The 12,409-nt window shown below is 46.0% G+C and overlaps 1 protein-coding gene across 6 annotated transcripts; it reads left to right on the forward strand.

The window, feature by feature from the left end:
- Positions 1 to 600: 600 nt before the first annotated feature.
- LOC113581136 (suppressor of cytokine signaling 7-like) lies at positions 601 to 12,110 on the forward strand. 6 transcript variants are annotated; one of them, XM_027016077.3, is made up of 10 exons: positions 601 to 2,508; positions 2,987 to 3,036; positions 3,642 to 3,746; positions 5,641 to 5,736; positions 5,844 to 5,989; positions 6,615 to 6,783; positions 10,027 to 10,155; positions 10,653 to 10,788; positions 10,990 to 11,122; positions 11,495 to 12,110. In XM_027016077.3, the coding sequence occupies exons 1-9, from the start codon at positions 1,046 to 1,048 to the stop codon at positions 11,096 to 11,098; spliced, it is 2,403 nt and encodes an 800-aa protein (XP_026871878.2). In that variant the 5' UTR covers positions 601 to 1,045; the 3' UTR covers positions 11,099 to 11,122; positions 11,495 to 12,110. The 6 variants fall into 6 exon arrangements, with proteins under 6 accessions (XP_026871878.2, XP_026871877.2, XP_026871880.2 ...); XM_027016076.3 differs by having other exon boundaries at positions 602 to 2,508; positions 2,984 to 3,036; XM_027016079.3 differs by lacking the exon at positions 3,642 to 3,746 and having other exon boundaries at positions 603 to 2,508.
- The last annotated feature ends 299 nt before the right edge of the window (positions 12,111 to 12,409 follow it).

A 12,409-nucleotide genomic window follows, 5' to 3' on the forward strand; every position in this document is an offset into this window, starting at 1 on the left:
TATTTAAGCAATTTACAGAAGTTGGTAACAGTTACAGGAGATGTTAGACTGGTCCCAACCACAACAATCATGTAGATAACTTGGGCAGGAAAATGCTTCACTTCCTTGTATGATCGTCTAGCCTTTTGTAAAATTTGTAGTTTTGGTTTATGAGTCTCATTGAATAAATAAAATTGAATAAAGGTAATTTTTAATATAACTCAACTGCACTTTGACGAAGTTTGATAAGTTTTATAACTGCCTTGAAATTTACATAAATTATTAGTTGATCCTATTTAACTTTATTACCAAAATAAAGTTGCATACATGCATGCCTTACAACTCTACAGATGAACGTACTGATTTTTTTGTAAATTATACAGATTTTATCACGTTAAAGATTTAAACTAGTGCATCTTTAGATATTTGAAAACGTTTTAAATATATATATTTAGTTAATTTAGTAAAACTGTATGGCCCTATTTTCGTGGAGTGCCAAGCCTGTTGCGTGCAAAATGGCTCATTTTACCCCGTTGTCCCCTGCGTTTTAGCTTCAGGACTATTTCCGTCCTTCCACACCGGAGAGGAGGCGAGAAGCGCTGTTGACACACATCTGCCTTAAAGTCGCGGCCCCTTTTTTGTCTCTGGACGTGAAAGGGGCCAACGCGCACATGGGCTCGCGGAAGTAATACGACAACGCGGGTGGGGTTTGGGAGCGAAACGGACGCGAGCGAAGAGCCTCGGGCTTTATTCTACGGCGCGAGGCGTTCGGTTTCTCTGGTCCGGTAGAGAGCGAGACGGGAACAGATGATTGATGTCGCGGCGGCACAGCCGCCAGTTTCGTCCGTGTTTACCGGGGAGTCGCAACTGCAACAAAGGGACCTTTCCAAATTATTTCTCTCAATGAGATGTTTATTCGAAACGGCCAAAGAGGATCGTAGGGCTGAAGATGGCTTGCTGCGTATAGCTTAACGATGTTTACTTCCAGCAAGAATTGGTTTTAGGATTACCTAAGGAAACAAAGGCGGCAAAGAACAATATTGCTCTCAACTGGCTGGTCAGAATAATGACTAACGCGCAAGATATGTCTCCTGATTTTGTTTTGATGCGCTTGGTTTCTGCAGCGGAACATGATCATTTGGATGAGGAGGATATACTGTCGAGAGGCGGAGTGATTCCCGGATTCGGGAAATCAGTCTTGGGGCATCATCGCCACAATATCGGCAATGGATTCAGATTTGATCGCGGCAACTCGACCGCGGGCCCGGCGACTCTTGATCCGAGTCATTCACAGCAAGAAAGCGGCACGGGGACGCTCGACGACGGCGCAACGGCGATTCGACCCGCGCTGTCTCGCACGCCTCCGCCCCCCGACTTCTCCGTGTCCCCGCGCTTCGAGTTCCCGCACGGCGCGACTAAAGGTTCGCGAGCGCAGCTCATGGTGTTCCAGAGCCTCCTTCGCCCGGGCGACGGGGTTTTGGAATGCGGCGTCGAGGAGCCTCGTGATTCTGACAAGCAGGGCGTTAGTGGTGTCAGTTTACCGCGCGGTGCTGTCAGCGATACTACAAACTACGGCACAGACACGCACCAGAGCCATGCAATTCAGAGATTTCAGTGGACTCCCGTTCTCAAACTTACTAAGGTGGACGCAAATGAGGCTCAGGAAGGGTTGTGTCAGAGGCATCGCCTTATCTCAGATACTCCAGAATGGGTACCTCTAGGGGATAAAACACTGCACTTCGGTACAACTCACGCTCACAAGCCAGTCAATGCTACAGGCTCTTGCATTGAGGATCCTGTCCTTCATCTTGCCAGGCGGCTCAGAGAGCTCGGACAGGGCTCGGATGTTTTACGGAAGGACGGGGACATCCCCCTCTGCTCCTGCAAGAGTGTTCTGGCATCAGCCACCAGAGCTCACCCCGGAGAGGACCCAAGTGAGACCAGCGATGCCCTGTTGGTCTTGGAGGGTTTGGGTGCTGAGGAAGTTGAGCTGAGCCCTACGGTCTGCCACAGTGAAGGACTAAAGCGCAGTTCTGTTGGGCAGCCGTTTTCCCAGCATGGCGGCGATGGTGTTGACAGCTCCCTCAGTGGCCTCATGCAGCAGGTCCAGTGTCTTGCGGGGGGTGGCTCCTGCACCTCCCAACCCAGCCCAGCTGTCCCCGATTCCAGCGGTTCACCCAGCAGACCCCTGACTGACTGCCCCGTCCTCCCACTCTCGGGTCCTCTCCCTCAGGACACAGCAGGTGTGACCGCCCCTCTGAGCCGACCCCCCACGCCCAAGCACGTAGGCTCCCCTCTGGACCTGATGACCTGCAGAGGCCAGGACGCACATAGAGGCAGCCGGGTGAAGTCCAGGAAGGGCTCACTGAAGGTGTGCCTGAGCAAACTGTTCCGCACCAAAAGTAGCAGCAGCAGTAGCAACGTGGGTCACGGGACAGAGAAGCGGCCGTCCCTGGACTCATCCACCTCATCTACGGGCAGCCTGGTGGATGTGTGGGGCGCCTCCAGCCTGGAGCCCGATACTGGCAGGTCAGACAGCTCACTACGCTTCAGAGTTATTTTATTTAATTTGTCTTCTTTATTGTGTCAAGTTGAACTCTGAACACTCCTCTTTATATTCTTTGCATTATTAAAATCGATGTCGTTGTAATTAGTAATTAAACTGGAGGTTCTGAGAAAGCTCATTCCTCAGTTTCGTGTTCATCTGTGACGTCTCTGATGGCCTACGTGATGAGCTGAGGTCGGGGTGGCACACCATGACTCCTGGAGCACCGACGTCCTGCAAAGTTTGGCAATTTTGCTGCTCAGACCCACATGACTAAACTCCCAGTCACTTGTCAGGTTTAGTGTGTGTGTGAGCAGGAGAATCTGCTGTGCTGGAACTCCAGCCATCCAGAACCAGGCTTGTACACCCCTACATGAGAGAATGCACAAGGCTCCCACTGCTGTGTTTTCTCTTGGTCTTTTCAACTGATCATCATCACTTTTCTGTGTGTTTCTGCAGCAGGTCTCTGCTAGCCAGGCCCCAAAGTGCTTGCTTCCTGGTTCCCTTCACTGGTAAGTTTATCGTGTTCACTTCTGCTCACACGTTTATTTACATTTATTCACGTTTCTTCATGTTTACTCACCAGCTCAGATACAGCTGCTTTGCCTCTTTTTAAGTAATTTTCAGTCAGTCTTTCAGTTAAGTCTGAGCCTTTTCGGTCCTTTCAGAATGTGCTACTAGCCTTAGTGTCACCTTCAGCAGGAGTGGACTGACAGTTTGCCAGGTGGGAGGGCATGGCCTTCTCACCGGGTGGGGTTGTTTTTGTAGGGCAGAGGTAACGTCCATAATCAAACAGAGGGCGTGATATTTTTTCAAAAATGTAAAATGAGTAAAAGAGAAGGTGCTGAAGGCTGTACTGATCTCTCTAGATTGAAAAATGCATTTGATGAGTCTTGCGTGTGTAGTAACTATGTAGTGAAAAATATTAATATCAGACCCATGCATGTGGCCGTGACTGACGTCAAAGTCTGATAATGCATAATAAATTATTTGGCATATCACGCCCCTGTCACTGAAAGTGTTCAGTATAATCATGATGAAGTTATTCAGAGCAGAAAATTAGGTTAAGGAAGGAGAAGGTAACACATTCACATCTCTGTCTCTTCCTTGGGTCTAGGTGAGACTATGTCCCTGGTTGATGTGGATATTTCTCGAAGGGGGGCAAACTCTCTTCATCCACCTACTCCTCCTCCTCCTCCCAGGAGAAGCCTCAGTCTGCTGGGTACTTCCCTACACTTTCTCTTCCTCTTTACAATCCTTTCTCTCTCTCTCTCTCTCTCTCTCTCTCTCTCTCTCTCTCTCTCTACATCTCCCTCCTATCTCTCATTCTCCTCCCCCCCTCTCTCTCGCTCTCTCTCTTTTCCTCTCTGGCCTGGTTTCTGTTCTTTCTATCAGTTCCTCCTCTGCTGTTTTTTGCTGGCGGCCATTGTGGTTTAGCTGCTGACCTGTTCAACATTTCCACATGAATACACTAGAACATGTGCGCAGACGTTTGCCACCCACACGCCCTTGTCCATGTTTGACACGTTTTGTCATTGTTTAGCATTGGCCATGTTTCTTCATTCACACTTTTTTGACATCAAAGACCTTCAAGTAATATTATGTAACTTTATGTTGGGTGTTCCATCCTGTGTAGGCTGGAAGAGCTTGTTATGAGTTATCACTCTAAAAACAGTCATCAGTAGTTGGCAGTGATAAAAAAGACATTCAGAACAACTGCAATGCACTAACCACAGCTTGGCTTGTCATCTTCACGATGTGTTTGTGCTTGGCTAAATTGTGTTGCACTGTTCCAGTGCCACCCACAGACCGAGAAACAGGGAGGAAACCAAAAGTTTTGCACTTCTGCGTTCAGCTATTGTGCTTCTTTGTTCAGCTGTTGTTCTTCTTTTTGCAAGACACCTTATGTGAACAATCGCAGGGTTTTTTTTGTTTTGGGTTGACCCATGACATCACTCTCATTCCTCGGAGAGTGTGACTGTTCACACTCATGCTGCATTTCTGCTGCTGAATGTCTTCTGCTCCAGGGACATTTGGCTGCTCTGCTGACTCCACGATCAGTGTATGAAACGTTAAGTTCCACACTGCTGTTTTGGCTGTGAGTGGTGATCCCACCTATTTTGGGAGCACAAATGCAGTCAGGCTGTGGCTTTCTGTTGCACACCATGCAGGTTGCATGTGTCTCTGTGGACTGCATGTCTGTGTGCTGGTCTGTTAGGTCCAGCTGGAAGGATAGCATCCAGGACATTTTGCACAACCTGGATGTGTTAGTCATACTTGCTCAGACTCGGCGTGTGTGTGTGTGTGTGTGTGTGTGTGTGTGTGTGTGTGTGTGTGTGTGTGTGTAAAGAACACTGAGTGAGGAGCGTTAACGGCCTGTACAACTCAGCATTGGTTCACTCATGGGTGGAAGCTTCTCAAGAATTTACACAACCCCACCCACACCTAGCTACCTAGATTGTGGAGGATTTGAGCAAAGAGCTGCCTATGTGTGCATGGGTGTGTGTTTGTGTGGAGGTTAACTGGGCACAAAACCTCTTTTAAAATGGTACAGCCCTGTACTTTTGGAAGTGTACATTTTGGATTTCAGTGTGGGAGTGTGTCTTTGCTGCGCAGTGAGAGGAGGTGCTGCCATTTAAAGGAAGACTCAAACATTTTTAACCTGCGGGCTCATTTCAGTTGAATGCTTGATCATGCGTATGACATTTGCTTCCACATGCAGAGAGTGTGTATGCCTTCAGTTCCCCCACGTTCCTCCTGTGCCGTGTTTCACTGCCAGTACTCGCCACCTCGCGATTTGACCTTTTGACTCTTTCTGCTCGCTCACCTGACCCATTTCAGGTAGGCCTGAGTAATTCGCTGAGACATGGTAGACCAGTAGAGAAAGTAAAACCAGCAGTACTTGTTGACTGGAAACCATAAGCTACAGGCCTTCATCATGTGCGTTGGGGCAGAGCTGGCCAAGCACGTCCCTCAGTGGGGTTCTCAGGACTGGGGTTGGGAAACAGTGATGGAGGAATTGTTGGCAGATGATAGGGTGTGATGCAGTAGGCTCCCAGCTGGCAGTGTGCGGTCATAAACTGTCCCAAGCCTGCCTTCTGTCTCTTTGTTCGCAGACGACTTCAGAGGGCGTCCGCCCGGCATGTCCCGGCAGTCTCTCTCCCTACCCCCTCCCACCCACACCTCCATGCAGCAAAGTCTCAGTCTCAACGGTAACGTGCCACTCGGCACTTCCCTGTGCTCTGAGTGAAAGTACCATGCTGCTCCACTGGTCTTGAGTATGTAACCTCTGGCACTGTTGCACTCACCTGTGCTGCAGATACCTTCCTGTGCAGCGTACCACAGCCCGTACCGCACCAGCCCGACAGTCGATCGGCCACGCAGTTGGAACAGCGCCCCCTGCTGTGCCCGCTAAGCCGACCGGACGCCGGCAACTTCGCTACCAGCCTGAGAGAGTTAGAGAAGGTGAGACTTTCCTTCATTTCTCTCGATCTCTCTCCCCCTGCGCTTCCCATTCTTTTTTTCCTTTGTTCATCTCTCTGTTTCTCTGAAGGACTAGAACACTTCCCTTTAATACTCATTTTGTAGTGATATTAAAGTTTTCAACTGGTTCCATGGTGAGGTTTTGTCTCCATACACTATTACTTGTCTGTGAAGCATGCTCTAATGTTGTGGTCCAACCCCATCCTCAGACTACTCTGACTGACATCACGTAGCCAGAGTTCTTCTCATAGCAAATGAGATTCTTCATATGTGGGTGACAGGTAGTCTAGTCACATAAGAGTGTGTAAATGGACAAATCTTGTCATTGTTGTTGGACAGCTCATATTCTCTCAAAAATCCCATTCTTATTCATAAAGGTGCTGGATTTATATATTGTTGGTTTTATAACCTTGCACAATGTTGAAGTGCCAGAGATATTGCAGTCCTTTACTGCTGAATGTACATTGTACCTGTCTGTCTGTACAGGTCTGTCTGAGTCTCTGCTGTCGTGATGATGTGGTCCTTCTCTTTTTTTTCCTGCTCTGCATGTATGACACTGATTTGTGCGTTTGTGTGTGTGCGCGTGCGTGCGTGCACGCACGTGCAGTGTGGCTGGTACTGGGGACCCATGAACTGGGAGGATGCTGAGATGAAGTTGAAACACAAGCCGGACGGTTCATTCCTAGTGCGCGACAGTTCGGACCCACGCTACATCCTCAGCCTCAGCTTCCGCTCGCAGGGCGTCACACACCACACTCGCATGGAGCACTACAGAGGTGAGACACGCCTAAAGCTCCATCTCCAGCTCTCGCTCTTCTCATCCACACACACTTCTCACTGTCACCAACATTACGAGGCACTCCTGACTTGCAGGTGCATTTTTTTTAAGTGTACAATTACAAAGCCTATCTGTCCCTCTGTCCCATTTATCAGTCTGAAATTTTACACCTGTAAAATAAGACACAGGTGCAGCAAATGACATATAGTCAGGTGATCTCAAATGGTCAGGTGATCTCACTGGCCAAGACCAGAGCCATGTAACCAAAATGGGCTCCCAGTAGTTTTAGCAGTGTATTTGGGGGGGTTCATGTCCTGCTGCCGTGCGAAACTCCAGGTGCTGGGGGCATTCGTCATCCTGCTGTTGTCAGTAGTCACATTAATCAGTACAGACAAATGAGAGAGTTCTACTTGCACCCGCATACAGTTATGCCCCCCATCTTTCACATATTAAGTGGTGTGCTTTGCATCATGGACTGTTCAGTTATATCTTCACTTATCTCTTCCCATCACTCTGATGCATGTCCTCTTATCTGTCGTTATCACTCACATTGTTGCAGAACTCTACAAACCTTTTTTATGAACTCCTTATCGGTCCCTACCCTTGCATTTCAGTAACCTGAGGTTTATCAGTGCTGTGCATCTTGCGTGTCTGTTCTCATTATGATCGCCTCCCACACATCTTTGATGCGTTCACCCTGATTAATGTTCATGACATGTTCGCGTGTGGGTACTTTAATGAATGTATTGTCGTTGGAGTATTGTTAAGCAATCTTCTACTGTGGTCTTCCATCGTCTGCCAGATTACTTGCTTACTTAAGCTTATCATTGCAGCCTTTCTTTTTAAACACTGCACTAAGTAGCCGATTGTGATAGATCAGCAGGCCAATGTGTCTGGTTGATTTTATTCTCATTCTTCAGCTTCATTACAAAACCATCTTTGGTCCTCATATTGAGAGGAGACAACAATAGACTCCAGCTACAAAAGGCACATCTGAAAGCAACTCCAGGCATTTTGTTAGCTCTCTGATGCATAGTTCACCCAAATGATTTTCTCAAGTTATTTCTAAATGTATGTACCTCTCTGAACCTCTTGGTATTTCTCTTCTCTCTCTCTCACACTTGTCTTTCTGTGCAACTATTTTCTGTGTTTCTGTCGCTGCTTCCCTGTCTCCCTCTGCCTCCGTCATCACCCATCCAGCACCTGACCACAAACCACACACGCAGTTGGTGTAAGATGGAGGCAGATGTGTCAGTGTTTGTAAGAGTGGGAGGTATGTGCTTGCGTGTTGAACTTCAGTGCTGCCACACACTAAATTCCCTTCACAGAGATTTTCAAAAATGGTTAAATACTGGGTGATTACCTGGAATTGGCTTCAACCCAAATGAACAGTATTGATGGTGAAATAAGAAGCGAAGTTGCCCCCCCGCCCCCTTTGGCCCTGGGTTGGATGGTTTGAAAAAGTGGAACTGTTGCTCTTCTGTTCAGAATGTTTCCTGTTTCCTTTGAATAGTTGTAACAACTTTCATGTAAATCTGTAACAACTTTCATCCCTTCATATTCAGTCACAGTTGTGGCTTTTGTTTTGATCTTTAGTTTCTCATTTAAAAAATCCTAATATTTTAAAATTCCATTTTAGTTTAACTACAGTTCTTGACACAGAGAAGGACACAAGGCATTGTCTATAATTAAATTCTTGGCCAGTATTTTTAATGTTTTTGCAACTCAGGGTATGTAACAAGATTCAGATGGCTATGAAGGTTCTATAAGAGTCAAGCTAATGATTAACTGTGAGCAGCTAATTCTTCTTCCAGATTATGTGGTTTGTCATTTTGCTCCTGTGATTCAGTTAACACATTACATAAACATGTTTGGAGTGTAATGGTTCTTTCTGTGGCCCAGCTGGCTTTCCTTGGGAACTGCTGCATGTTCCTAAACAGACCAAAACAGAAACATAAAACTAATCCCAAGTAAAAGTAGCTCAAGCAAAAGACAGGATGCTGCCAAGTGTCTTTTGATCTTGGTACCCCCCCCCCCCCCCCCCGTGCGCCCCTCTACCAGTTTACTATTGGTCTTTTATAGGGGAGGTGGGTTTACAATAGGGCAATGGCTCCACCCACAGCACAGAAGAACAAATCGAAGGTATTGGAGAAGAAAGTTTCAAAAGTAGTTTTCTTAGATGGCTGATATGCATGAGAGCTCCCTGAAAGCGGTTTAGTCTATTCATCTGTTAGGTGACTTGTCAAACCAATCTCATGACATTTTTATATACATAAAAACGTTAAAATGGAGGTCTTGGCAGAGTCAGGTGCTAGGATTCATTAGGTGCTCAGAAAAATAATTTTGAAACTACTTTTGATGGCTAACTGTACAGTAGAGGCAGGCAGTAACTCTCATTGGCAACATTGCTATACATTTGCAACCCAGTTTTCTCTCAACTGTTTGAGTGAGGCATGTACTTACACCAAACCTCACACTGTCTGCCAGCTGGATGGCCAAACACATGTGCAGGTGAGTGAGTTTTGCTCACAGGATTCTCTGCTAGTTCTAGTACCTTCCAGCCAAATGGGGTTAATCACTGCTGGAAGCCAAACTGGGGGTGACCAGAAAAACATGGTCATCTTAGTCAATTGTTAGCCAGTTGTTCCAAATAAGAGCCCTAAGCAGCGGTTGCTGTGAGTTGAAGGTTTTATTGTGTTTTGTTTAATTGGCTTCACAGTTTGCATGGTTTTGTATCTTAAAATGTATGTCTGCATTGTGGTCCTTTCTTGCTTTTCTTAACCCTTTTTAGTCGAGCCACTCTCTCTTTGTTTTGTGTCGATGTCTAGACACATAAAGGAATCTTTTTAATGAGGCTGTTAATTAAAAAGGAAAAGTTGTCCATTAATTCAGTTCAGCAGAACCAGAGCAGTGTTGGTAGATATCAGTCTGCATATATGTATGACCAGTTAATGTCTTCTGCTCTACACAGCTTTCAACAGCAATCCTTGATTCTCTTATAAATGGATCATAAAATGGACACACACACACTCACAGGCTCTCTCTCTCTCTCTCTCTCTCTCTCTCACTCACACACACACACACACTCACACACACACACACACACACACACACACACACACATTTGCCCTTCCTTAATTTGCTTTCTCCCTCAAGTAAGAGGCGTAGAGATGATGAGTGTAGGTTCTGTCCAATCCTGTGTGTGTCCTGCCTGTGTGTAACTCTGTTCCTGTTCCCACAGGTACTTTCAGTCTGTGGTGTCACCCCAAGTTTGAGGATCGTTGCCATTCTGTTGTCGAGTTCGTTGAGCGGGCCATCATGCACTCAAAGAATGGCAGGTTCCTGTATTTCTTGCGCTCTCGTGTTCCTGGTGAGTTAGGGTTTTATTTATTTACAGAGCTAAGAGTCAATTTTTACTGAGAGAGATGGGAAGCTCTCTTAGATTGCTAAATGGAGAGGGAGGAAAGGATTGTGTGGTAATGAAGATTGTGAGGTGATTTTTCTTTAAACACATCTCTAACTGAACAGCATGCATGCAGCTTTGCAGAAGATTCAATGGCAAAATAGCAAATTGTAGAGAAGTATGCATGTTATGTAAATGGAGTGTCTAATTTTTAAAGGTTACCCACTAGATCAGGAACATGCATCAGTAAATAGGACCATCGTGAAGTTCTTGAAAGCAGAAACCATTCCCGATCCAGTCAGATTTGAGGGTAGAAGCCTGTAAACTTTCAGATTGCAAGTCTTCTAGACAAATCATTTGGGTGCATCAGTGCAGGGGAAGAAGAAGATGCAAGGGAAAGAAAGATTGTGATAAGTCTAAAGGATGTAGGCAAAATGAAAAATCCCCCCCCCCCCCCCCCTCAGGTCTGCCGCCGACTCCTGTGCAGCTCCTCTATCCGGTCTCTCGGTTTAGCAGTGTTAAGTCCCTGCAACATCTCTGCCGTTTCTGTATCCGCCAGCTGGTCCGTGTAGACCACATCCAGCAGCTCCCTCTCCCCACGTATGGATCACTCACACACACACACCTGTGACTTGTGCATTGCTATAGGATTTGTGTAAAATGAAGCTAACATTTGAAACTTGCCTTCACCCGCCCACCTCTCTCGCTCTCTCTCTCTCTCTCTCTCTCTCTCTCTCTCTCTCTCTCTCTCTCTCTCTCTCTCTCTCTCTCTCTCTCTCTCTCTCTCTCTCTCTCTCTCAGACCTTTAATAGTGTATTTGCGAAAATTTTATTTCTATGATCCTGAGGAGGAGAAGTACTTGTCGGGGCGGGACAGAGGTGTCACACAGGAGTCGGAGCTTCACACGTAGCATTAAGAGAAAACCGGATAAAAAGTAAGTCACAGATATGTCTCGCCCTCTGGTGGTCACTGAGGGTTTAACCAAAAGCTAATGTAAACATTCCTGTTTATAGTGCCATTAGAATCTGGAATTTATATGAGAAGCTTGTGACTTCTTCATTTGATTTTTTTCTTGCTCTATTTATCTACAAGATCAAATGCATTAATTTGCTTTATTTGTTACACATTTAAAGCTAGTTTTTAGTATGCCCTTAAGGATCATGTTAGGAGCCTTATCATGCCTTTGAAAAAGTATTTTGGAAAATGTATCAGTACATTTGGTAAATTTGATGTAAACAACCAGGTCTTTCTAAAGACCCATGTTTCTTATTTCTCCTTTCTGAACTAACCTCTGTTTTCTTTGTAGGTCTTTATTTTTGTGGATGGGTACTGTGGTTAGGGCTGGACACTGGATTAATGAAATTTGACAGACATACAGACAGACTACTGATGGACTCTGATAACTCCTCCCTGGGGTGTTTCCATTGCACTGCTTGGTTTCAGACAATGATCCTCCCTCTTCTGTCAGCGGAGGTGATGGGGATGTTGGAAACCAGCTTGACTTTTGTCAAGCATTGCGTGAATATAAGTGAGCCCAAAATAGTAAAATGGACATGCAACCAGAGAGGGGAAGGGCTTGTTGAGAGGTGGGGCTCCAGATGTTTGAGCCACTCATCTTTTTTTGAACCTCTGTCTCAGTAAGCCCTGCCCCTCTTTGGTGGGTGTAATAGGGGGTTAATATGTTTGTTTGCAAGATTAAGGGTCTCCTCCAGAGAGCTTTCTTAACCCTCTGCTAAGATATGAGATTCCTCTTATGCTTGTGTTCCCTCATGGTCTGTAAAAGCATAAGATGTATGTATGTATGTATATGTATGTGTGTATGTATGTATGTATGTATGTGTGTGTGTGTGTGTGTGTGTGTGTGTGTGTGTGTGTGTGTGTGTGTGTGTGTGTGTGTGTGTGTGTGTGTGTGTGTGTGTGTGTGTGTGTGTGTGTGTGTGTGTGTGTGTGTGTGTGTAAATAGTGTATGTATGGCCTATTTGGGGCTGCTGGGAGATGTTATATTATTTTGCAGAGGTCACATCTCACTAAAAGTCACAGTGGTTTCTGTGGGTAACAGGACTGTTCTCACCCAACACATCTCATCAGAGACACCGGAAAAAATAAAAATAAGTTGATGGCATAAAATGGCTTCTGTGTATTTTGGCGCTTGTCTCTCCCATTGGTTTGGTGCACATTTGGTTTCGGTGCTTAAGTCTCCCACCTGTTTAAGACTATACAT

Source organism: Electrophorus electricus, chromosome 2, assembly GCF_041902795.1.
Source record: "Electrophorus electricus isolate QZ-2024a chromosome 2, ASM4190279v1, whole genome shotgun sequence".
Classification (NCBI taxonomy): domain Eukaryota; kingdom Metazoa; phylum Chordata; class Actinopteri; order Gymnotiformes; family Gymnotidae; genus Electrophorus; species Electrophorus electricus.

What these genes read in the sequence shown, in the direction of transcription:
- LOC113581136 (XM_027016076.3), top strand. Translation starts at nt 1,046, where the DNA reads ATGACTAACGCGCAAGATATGTCTCCTGATTTTGTTTTGATGCGCTTG. An exon ending in CTTCCTGGTTCCCTTCACTG is followed by an intron (nt 3,037 to 3,641) that starts GTAAGTTTATCG and finishes CCTTGGGTCTAG; the next exon opens with GTGAGACTATGTCCCTGGTT. An exon ending in CAGCAGCTCCCTCTCCCCAC is followed by an intron (nt 10,789 to 10,989) that starts GTATGGATCACT and finishes TCTCTCTCTCAG; the next exon opens with ACCTTTAATAGTGTATTTGC.